Below are 10897 nucleotides of genomic sequence, written 5' to 3'. Positions count from 1 at the left end.
CAATTGATGACTGAATAAGTGCAAATAAACTTAATTGGAGCAAAATTGTGTTGTCTGTACGCATGACTCATTATGAATGTGCTGCAAGAGTGTTTTTTGCTTTTTACTAACTTCCTCTCAGCAGGTTTTGGTTTCATACAAGCCAAGGTCTCTAAACCAATCTCCTGCACTTTATTTCCAAGAGCACCTTGTATTTGTAATAGTAATAAAAAAAGTTTCAATGCCAGTCACTCAGAATCAGTGGCTTGAATAGAATATAACACGTGGACTTTAGAAAGCTGATGGGAGGGGAAGGGAATTCAAACAGTAGAGTGTGTTTGAACTAATGACAGATGCAAAGTATGAAGGGAAACATTGTAAACTTGTCAGGCCCCTTTCAATCCAAAGGTGAAAACCTTTACATTTCATTTGTTTGTTTTTTTCAGTGTGAATGACGGAAATTTATTGTTTCCGTATGGTGACTTCACAAGGATACACTACATTGATCAAAGTTTTTTTCCCAATAAACCTTTATAGATAAAGGTTTAATGCAGCAGCAAACCATTTGTCAAGGGGTCTAGAAAACAAGGGCAGATGACACAAGTTCTTCATGCTTCAATAGGAGGAGGACTCCTGCCTTGGCTTGTGTTTTGCCCTAAGTATAACCTTTCAGGCAACACCTTAGCTCAAACTGCAGGTATATTCCACTAAAGTCTGGAACATCCACACATCAACCATTGCACAAGCCGTAACCTTACCCTCTTTGCTTCAACCCGGCAGCTATTTTATTGATTTGGGTTAGTTTTTAGTCTTTTTGGTAGGTAAGCATTAGAAGGCACAGTCTGAAATGCTAAAATCAGGGGACATACTGCGCCATGACGACATTCTACATCCGCTTCCTGACTTTACGCTCGCTATCTTGGCGCGAGACTTTTTGATTTGTAAGAGAGCCGACTGGAGACCAACGTTATACTAATAGAAAAGCTCTTAACTTTATACACCAACAGTTACTGGAAAGGACACCTGTAGAGTAACAGCATTTCAACGATTGGGTAAGTTATTGCGTGTTGTTTTTCTTTCTCTGAAGTCAGACTCGAGTCATTGCGCGGTCTGTCTGCTGTAAACTAAGGCTAACTGTCCCGGCTACATAACATTAGCAATGTGTCGAGCAGAGCCGTCCTCTGTAGATTCACGTTAGCAAGCTAAATACCGAACTAATATGAAAGATCGGAATGATCTGGCTACCTTAAAATAACAGTTAGATTTTTAATGCTATTGTAGTCCCCTGGTTAGTCTGGTTTCCATTTAGTTTAACGTTACACTGGACAGTTTCATGCCGATATTGGTAACATGTAGATAACCAGCTTTATGTAGTGCCCAATTAAAGTAACCAGACTTCACCAAGTCAGTCAGATAATAAGCAAACTTGACCTGCACAGATGAGAATGCGCACGGAAAAGTTTGAGATCCACTCCACAGGTGACAGGTGAGCCAGTTCAGCGTGTTTTAACAGCATCTAAGTTTACCTGTCACGTGCAGGCTCACGCCCATTAGCAAATATTGATTGGATTGATCTGCTGCTAAAGAGTGATACGCAAAATCTTAAGTTCATGGTAAACACAACTTTTTGAGATGCTGTTTTGATCTTGATCTGTTGGTCTTTCTATATCCTGCTGGTTAGGCTGAACCTCCACCTTTATGCTGTCTGATGGTGTATGGACTTACTCAGAATGAATTGCGAGCTTTTGGCAACGTGCAGCGCTCTTGGCTATCTGGAGGGAGACACCTACCACAAGGAAGCTGATTGCGAAGGTGAATCCCTTTTAAAATGTTCTGAATATTTTGTGACTACAATAAATAAATAAATGATTTTCTTGCATCACCGGAGGGAAGGGGATAATATACAGTGTTCTTGTTATGGATTAAGGACAGAAAAGCACTTGTACTAGTCCTCCTCCTGACTGTCCTGTGTCTGTGTTGCAGAGAGTGTGAAAGACTTGATCAGGTATTTACGCCATGAAGATGACACCCGTGACGTCCGCCAGCAGTTGGGTGCAGGCCAAATTGTACAGAATGATCTCCTACCTATTATCATTCAGCACGGACAAGACAAGGCCTTATTTGATGCATGCATCAGGTATAAAGCCTAACATGAAACTTCTCTCTTGAACTTCAAAAGTTTAGGAATATTTATAATATGGGTAGGACAAAAAATCAGTGGGTTAATATATCATAATATAGTTTGATTGAGTGGATTATTGGTCAGCCAAAGCCAATATTGTGATACATTATATGATATGTTGGTACCAAGTATTGTTTTATTAAACATATTGTCATTCAATTTCCATAGAAGATTCAAAAATAAGACACTGTTGCTCACTTGACTGTTCTCTGGCTTTTGTCAGGCTCATGGTCAACCTTACTCAGCCTGCCATGCTCTGCTTTGGTAAAATCCCTGATGACCCTGTGTTTAGACATCACTTTTTGCAAGTGACATCTCATTTACAAGCCTACAAAGAGGTATTGTGAACTCAGTATAACTGCAAAAGCATTTTACATTTTCTAATGTGTAATGATAATATATAATAATATATCTGGGTTGGATAAGTGCTTCTATTACTACTATTACATCTGTAATTCATGTTTAAAAAGTACTGTATTGTATATTAATAAGTACTATTATTTTCAGGCATTTGCCAGTGAGAGGGTGTTTGGCATTTTGAGTGAGATATTATACAACCTTCTACAACTGGTGAGTTTCACCAGTTTCACATTACTTTCACCTCACCTGTTTCCTACATTATACCAGTAAAATTGTTGTGTTTATCCATGTGTTTCTTCCTATGTATACCTACTCGCCTTCTTGCTATTCAGGACTGGGAGCAGAGACAGGAGGAGGATAACCTGCTGATAGAGAGGATCCTGCTGCTGGTCAGGAATGTGCTTCATGTACCTGCGGACCCCGGTGAAGAAAAGGTCTGAATTTAACGAGAATAGCATGATCATATTAGAGGCAGAGCTAAATCTGTCCTAAATTAGACCCTTTATCTCACCTGTACTTCCTCCCTAATCTGTCTCTGTTGTAGAAAGTGGACGATGATGCCAGCGTCCATGATAGGCTGCTGTGGGCCATTCACATGAGCGGCTTCGATGACCTGGTTAAGTTCCTGGCGTCGGCCCAGAGTGAGCAGCAGTGGAGTATGCATGTGTTGGAGATAATCTCCCTCATGTTCAGAGACCAGGTTAGACTAATGAAACCCTTTTAGGTACACATACAAATCCCTAGCTGTTCTGTGTTTGAGCTCTTCTACTTTCCTTACAGACACCGGAAGCTTTGGTGAGTGCCGGTCAGGCTCGCTCGGCAGAGGAGAAGCAGAGAGATTGTCAGGAGCTGGAGGCACTGAGGCAGAAGGAGCACGCAGCCAAACGTTCTCGCACATTACAAAGAGGAACCAGGTACCTGCATGCTATTAGCTTTCGTTTGAGTCACTCCTCAACCTGTGTACAGTTTGTTTAAAGTCCTTGAAACTGGATTTTTTCTATTTTCAGACACTCTCGCTTTGGAGGGTCCTATGTTGTTCAAGGCCTCAAGTCAATTGGGGACAAAGACGTTATTTATCACAAAACTCTTCATAATGTGAGTTGTGACCTCGTGCAGCTCATCTGTGATATGGAGCAATCTTATGGTGCTTGCAAAATTATTTTAATATGAATCTCTGTTTTTCTTTCTTTCTTTTCTTTCTCTCTTTTTTGTTTATATTTTGTTTTAGTTCAAAAATTATACTCATGATGCAGGCAAAGCAGTGAGACGTGTTCCAAAGAGGAACCGACAGGCTCAGGAATGTAAGGACAAACGCCGTTCAGCCTTAAATGTTCGACTCTTCCTGCGAGGGTTTTGCATGGACTTCCTGGAGAACTGCTACAATCACCTCATGTATCTTGTCAAGGTCAGCTGCTGTAACATTAATGACTTATATTTGTAGCACAGACTCACAGACCCAATGCAGCAATAACCCTTTTTTGTTCTGTAGAATACAAACGGAAAATGGCAAGCCGCCACGACACATCATCAGATACTTAGCGCTGTCATTGTTAAGTCTATTCATAGCACGTTTTTAATATGAATATAAATAAAAAGGAAGAGACATAGCAAAGTTGAGCAAACTTCATAAGATGCTGAAACACTTAAATTCAAATTAAAACTGAGAGTTAAAATTCTTTTAGAAAGTTAACTTACCCAGAAGCCCTTCGGAGAGGATGTTTGATATGTTTAAGTGGAATAAGTTTTTTAGTTGCTGTGTATTGTGGACCAATGCTGTAAAGGTTTTATAATGCTCTTTGTATGCAACACAAACTACAAAACTCTCAACACTGTGTTTCATTGTCTCCTCTACAGGAAAGTCTAATTCGAGAGCAAACTCAACAACATGACGAGACGTACTACCTCTGGGCGCTCAGCTTTTTCATGGCCTTCAACCGCGGCAACGGTTTCCGCGCTGACTTTGTTTCTGAGACCATGTCCATCCGCACTTTCCATTTTATTGAGCGCAACATCACCAACTACTATGAGATGATTCTCACAGACCGCAAAGAGGCCACATCCTGGTCACGCAGGTAAGAAGATCATCAGGAGGCAGTTGAATATAAAAATGTTTAGTCCGTGTGTTGGTCCAAGGCTGATTATCACATGTTCTTTCTAGGATGCACCTGGCACTGAAGGCATATCAGGAGCTGCTGCTAACTGTGAATGAGATGGACCGCTCACGGGATGAAAGCATCCGTCAGAGTTCCAGCGTTATTAAAAGTAAGATGCTAAAAGATAGAGTACTCTTTTGAGTTCTAACATTCAAATTCTAGTAATAATTTTAAGCTCAAATGGAGCACATGTTTGCACATGCTGTTATCATTGCATAATGTTTCAAGTATATGGATATGCTATTAAGGCAATACAACAATTTATATCTTTTTTTATATTTGAATTATGAAAAATGGTTAGTGTGTAATTGTTGTTCTGATTTACCTCCACTTTCTAGGTAACATATTTTACCTGATGGAATACAGAGAGATTTTCCTGACTTTGCTGAGGAAGTATGATGAAACCAGACAGCCTCACTCTTACCTCAAAGACTTGGTGGAGTCAACTCATCTCTTCTTGCGCATGTTAGAACGCTTCTGCAGTGGTCGCAAAAACTTGATGGTTCAGGTGAGTTCTTGTCCTAAATTTGTTGTGTGTGGAAATTCTTGTCATCAGTGCCCTACTTACAATATAAATATCTCGCTCTGTGAACTCGGCAGAAGAAGAAAGTGAAGCGGAAAAGATCTCGACATGATAAAAAGTCCTCGGCTCCAGAAACAAGTCCAGAGGCCCTGGCAGAGACATGGAAGGTCGTGGAGGAAGAGCTGAAGGGTTCAGGGTTTCAGGTTAGTGTGAGAATCAACCTCTAGGGGCAGCAGAGAGCATTTATTCACAGACAAGTATTGTTGGAGACAATTTAGCTTCAAAGAGTGTTTTGCATTATAAAGATAAGGGTCACATTTACCAACACTGAATACCACCTGTCTATCTTCTGTGTGCAGCTGTCAGAGTCTTTAACTGAAAGCATCGTGCCCTTCGATGCCACATCTGAAACACCACTGGAGGAACAGCGGACTGAGGCCATGGTGCGGGTGCAGGACGCCCTGCTGGTTCGACTGGGACCAGAAGCGCTGGGGCTGCTGCGCGCTGCCAGGTCAGATTCGACCCCTCAGAGTGATGACACATGTTCATTTTTTTAGGTATTTACCAACTTCTTGTCATACTCAGGGAGGTGTGGCCAGAGGGAGACGTATTTGGGTCAGCTGATGTGGAACCTGAAGAAGAACTGGAACTCCTCAAGCAGATCCTGCACGCCAACCTGCCAAGTTAGTTTTTGTAAATGTATACTTATATGATTTGTTCACAGCATCTGTGCAGCGTTTCAACTTTTCATTACAGGGTCATCTCCTCCTGAGCCTGTGGTAGAGGATGAGGATGATGCAGCAGAGTTAGAGGAGGAAGAGCTGGAATCGATCCAGGTTTCTGAAACAGAATTCAACTTTCTGGACTTTATCAAGAGGTGAGGAAAATGGTTATTGCAAGCTGCCACTGCATGTCAAATACTACCTTTGTGACAATCCTGATGGGACATGTTACCCTTCTGTTGCCCCTCACAGGTTTGCCAACCCCAGTATTGTGCGTCCATACCTCCTCTTATTAAAGTCATACTCAAAAAACACACCTCACACCAACCACTGCATCGCTCGAATGCTGCACCGCTTGGCTGTCAACCTCAAAATGGACGCCCTGCTTTACCAGCTGTCAGTCTTCAATCTTTTAAACAAGATCCTAAGCGACCCTGCCGCAGCTGCGTACAAGGTACAGTAATGACATGAGAAAAATCATCCCTCAGCAAGCTGTTGGTGATATCAGATCAACTGTGGATGAGACACAAGATCCTTACCTTTATTCTCCGCTCCACAGGAACTGGTGACCTTTGCCAAGTATGTGCTGAACCGTTTCTTTTCACTGGCAGCACAGAACAACAAGGCATATGTTGAACTGCTGTTCTGGAAAAATGTGGGGGCTGTACGTGAGATGACTGAAGGCTACAGCAAAGATGGGTTGGTGCTCTCTTTGTTTTGTCTTTCATTTCTAAAACATGGTATTTATATTTATTACAAAACAGCAACATTTTGGTTCTACAACTATTGCATCTTGGTGTCATAAATATGTCAGAGAGGGAAAGAAACCAACGTGGACTGAAGAGGAGGAAGAGGAGTTGCGCAAGCTTTATGAGGAGCACCGTCATTCTGAAGGTCAGCTTCCTTTTTGTTTGTTGTTCGCACATCTTTTCTGTTTGTCATGTTAAAAGTTACAAGATGTACTTGCACACTCTAATCTAGATTCTTCACTGAACATTTATTCTTGTGTTTAGTACCAGATATAGTGGAGACTCTGCTGCCGTTACTCAGCAACAGCACCCGTACTCGACGCCAGGTAGTGACGCAGCTGGTGCATATGGGTCTGGTCGACAACGCAAAGGAACTCAAGAAACCAAAGTATGTACTCCAGACAGAATGAGTAATATTAATGAAATGTAGAGAGGGATATATTACAGTATAGCTCTATACACTGCAGAACTTATTAGGCCCTTGTTGAAGAGTCCCTTTGTCTTCTTTTACAAAAGGAAAGGTACCCAGATTGTTCTTTGGACTGAGGAGCAGGAGCAGGAGCTGGAGATGCTCTACGAGGAGTACAAGGACTCTGATGGTACCAGACACCATATTATCATTGTGAAGTGCATGAGAGGAAAATGAAGCAGCCTTTTCAGTGTGCCTCTGTCCCCGATACTGATCCTTGTACAACAGTAGTCTCGGGGCGGCTCTCTTTACTGATAAAACTGCATTTTCACAGATGTGCTGGGTAACATCCTGAAGAAGCTCACAGCCAAGCGGTCGCGTGCACGTGTGGTGGACAAGCTGCTCAGTATGGGCATGGTGTCTGAGAGACGAGAGCTTTATAAGAAGAGGAGTCGCGGTGGTCAAGGGAAGAGCTCTGGAAAAGGAATGGTAAACTTAAGATGTACTTTGTTCTTTTACAGTAACAGTATTAATTAGATTAAGAAACGATTGTGATTGGAAAATAAAGATAATTATGTGTCTAACACAAATCCAAGTATACATCATAAAAAAATAACATATAGCAATATATGTTTAATGAAATGGTGTTTCTGCCAAAGACTGAAGAAGAGTTCCTCGAAGGACTTACACAAGGTTTCCCAGATGAGCCTGTGGACAGAGATGATGAAGATGAGGGAGAGGATGAGTCTGAAGAGAGTGAGGAAGAGGAAGGCGAAGAGCAAGAACAGGAAAAATCACAAAACGGAGGAAGGAGGAGCCAAAGCCTGCACTCCCCAGCAGAGAGGAGAGCAGATATAGGCCCCATGGTGTATGCTCTACAACAGGAAGGTGAGGCAGTTTCAAGGTGATGTTAGAGTCTAAATAAACAAAGTGTCTTTCTGTACAAAGATGCTGCTGGTTTGTGTGTTAAGTCCTTGTTTGAGACTGCAAGAATAAAAGATTCTTCCAGTATGAACTCGTAGGATGAGTTTCATGCTGTTTTTTATCAACAGGCATGTCTGGACCCATGTTGTGGCTACAGAATTGTCTGAACAGAACAGCAGAGGACCGCGAAGATGATGGTAAGAGCAGCTGTCAAACACAAAACTTTCATTAAAACGTCATTTTTTTTATTCCTAGTGGTTTTGGCTCTCAGGGAAGTTACAGTATTGCACAGTTGTCTGGTCTGTTAATGAAACTGTGGTGGTCCGTTCACCAGGTGTGTCCCAGGCTGTACCGATTGTTCCTCTGACAGAGGCTAATGAAGAAGCCATGGAAAACAAGACCTTCCGCAAACTGTTGCGCAAACTGGGAATGCGAGCACCTGCAAATGAACAGGTGTGTTTTTCTTGTGTAATATTTCACTACCAAATAATTTCACCTCAGTCTAATTCTAATCCTTTGAACTGCTCTTTGTGCATTCATTTGAGACAAATTTGGCATTTTTAAGTTCGATTGTAAAATCATTTCTAAATAGTGGATTAAACACCTGATGGTGAAAGACTTTACGGCTGATACTTTGCATTTACTTTAATTTTTCACTGTTCTGTTACCAGGAGACCTTTTGGAGGATCCCAGCAAAGATCAGTGCGTCCCAGCTTCGGAGTGCAGCTGCAGCTCTTAGTCCAAGAGAGGAAGACCCTAAAGGAGACGAGGAGCAAAATGGCTCCACGAGTCCGACCGGAGAATCCCAGGAGGAGGAGGAGGTCTCTAGTGAACAGAGAGCTCAGGCTCTGAGAGCTCTGCTGCTCACGCGCAAGAGGAAACACCACAACTCAGAGCATGCAGGTATGTGTGGGAGCTTCATGTTGCTCTGTGTGTTGTGTCAGATGACAGTAGTTAATTACAGCTTTGGTCATGTCGGTAAGTGTTAAGCTGCAAGGAACACCACAGCCCACCACGGCTAACGCTGCCGCAGAGGCCTAATGTTTGTTAGTTTGTCCCGCTGTACATATGAACAGGTCAGCATCACTGTGACCATCCCTTTCTCATGTGATATCTCAAGAAGGCCTTGAGGGAATTTATGAATTTTAATTGTAAAACGTCAATGTTCATGTTTCAATTTCCTCAGAATATAACAGTAATCCACTGCAGTGCAACATTCTCACAGCCAAGTGTTGTTGTAGCTATGAGCTTGAAAAGCAGCGATGTCGTTTGGATTGTAAATCTCAAAACGTTGGACAGAAGGAACATAAAAAATCAGCAGCATATAGACACAGGCTGAAAAGCCCACGTGACAATGAGATTCCCCTGGTATGCCAGTTGAAAAAATACTTCAGCTGCCTCTTAAATGAGATGGGATGCCACTGCAAAAACCATTGGGACACTTTTGAGATGTTGTTAAAGCATTTAAGACGCAGCATTTACACCAGTTGTCTTAAATCTACTGCTGATCACAGATGAGTGAACTATTAAAATAACTTATTATTTAACTTTTGTTGTTGTTGTTGTTCTTAGCTCCTGTGTCAGACTTCTCTCTGGTTGATGACACAGACAGCACAGTTGAGAGGTGAGGTATCGCCCTGTGTTTTTGTTAATCCCTTAAACCAAACCACAGATGAAAAATGTCTATTTTTAATTCCAAATACTCTTAATTCTTAATCTATTCCTGTTCCCCTCAGATCCCAGGAGAAGACCTCAGCTAAAAGAAGCAGAAGCAGAGTGTTGGACGATGATGAGGAGAATGGTATGTTACTGTTGGAAATCAATTTTAGCATTTTAATGTGTTAGGTTTATAATGTCTAACTGGGCACCCTGCCAGAAAACTTAAAAGGAGGTTCATGTTGTCACTCCTTACTTCGTGCTAAGTTTAACAACAGCAATGCAGGACCAGTACCGGCCTCTGACAATAGTAGTGTTCAAACATGATTTAACTGCAGCACTTTGACTTGTATATTACCGTCTTTACAGCGGAGGACTCTACCACTGCAGTGGATATGGATACCAACGGTGATGCAGATTCAGACAGGGAGGATATCGCTGCTCCTGTGAAGCGTAGACGGAAGATGGCCTTAATTGATGAAGAGGAAGATGAGGATTAGTGACTTTCTTTAATGGACTGTAAAAAAAACTGCAGGCAAGGGAGACATAAAAGTCCCTCATTTTGCTCAGAGGTGGATGCAGTCCTCTGGAGGTCTGCAGCCCAGACAGCGGAAACTCTATTAATGGAATACCAAACAAGCCAAAGAAATGGGCCTTTCGACCAGCCCCAGTGGGAACATAGATCATATTAAGCAATTTTGTTTTGTCATCTCTTTGGTCAGCTTGATTGGTGCCTTTATGTATTTGTGGTAAATGAGCTCTGCCAGTCCTCTATTTTGTGAATTGTTCTTTTTCTCTTAGCGTTCTCAGCATGAACATTACACAGATATTGCTGTCTGAGAAAGTTTTGCATCACTTTGTTTATAACTCAATCAATTCCAGTGTAGACCTTGGAGTTTAATTCATGCCTTCTTATTAATAAAAAAGCACTGTTGTCAAAATAGTGTCTCTCTGGCAGCTTTTTGTCACTTTGTTGCACTGCATCATTTTAAACACTAGAGGGCACATGTTGAACTATTTCCTATGAATGACTAAAAAGTATTTGAATATGTAGAATATCTCAGTTGAACTCTTGAATATAATGTATGTCCCTTTAAATTGGAGGTTTTGAATAAAACTTTAAGTAGTGTATCTCTGTAGCGAGTGAGGACAGGCTTAATGAAAACTTGGACAGATCTCTCAGTCTTGATATTTGTCTTAAAGATTACATGAGCAAATCTCTTTTTGACTAAGCTTTCTT

The 10897-nt window shown here is 41.6% G+C and overlaps 1 protein-coding gene across 1 annotated transcript; it reads left to right on the top strand.

Moving 5' to 3' along the window:
• Positions 1-904: 904 nt before the first annotated feature.
• On the top strand, positions 905-10584 carry timeless (timeless circadian clock). The gene is made up of 30 exons (XM_041954668.1): positions 905-1031; positions 1661-1791; positions 1963-2116; positions 2385-2499; positions 2669-2731; positions 2854-2955; positions 3066-3221; positions 3302-3435; positions 3529-3616; positions 3750-3926; positions 4376-4593; positions 4680-4783; positions 5013-5182; positions 5275-5400; positions 5557-5708; positions 5783-5880; positions 5954-6074; positions 6172-6373; positions 6479-6618; positions 6734-6813; positions 6933-7056; positions 7185-7267; positions 7412-7566; positions 7737-7965; positions 8130-8198; positions 8336-8454; positions 8673-8904; positions 9574-9625; positions 9738-9802; positions 10027-10584. Exons 2-30 carry the CDS (start codon positions 1695-1697, stop codon positions 10155-10157), a joined length of 3756 nt encoding a protein of 1251 aa, XP_041810602.1. The 5' UTR covers positions 905-1031; positions 1661-1694; the 3' UTR covers positions 10158-10584.
• The last annotated feature ends 313 nt before the right edge of the window (positions 10585-10897 follow it).

The sequence above is a fragment of the Chelmon rostratus genome, chromosome 2 (assembly GCF_017976325.1).
Source record: "Chelmon rostratus isolate fCheRos1 chromosome 2, fCheRos1.pri, whole genome shotgun sequence".
Taxonomy (NCBI): Eukaryota; Metazoa; Chordata; class Actinopteri; order Chaetodontiformes; family Chaetodontidae; genus Chelmon; species Chelmon rostratus.
This window is presented reverse-complemented; position numbering and strand designations above follow the sequence as displayed.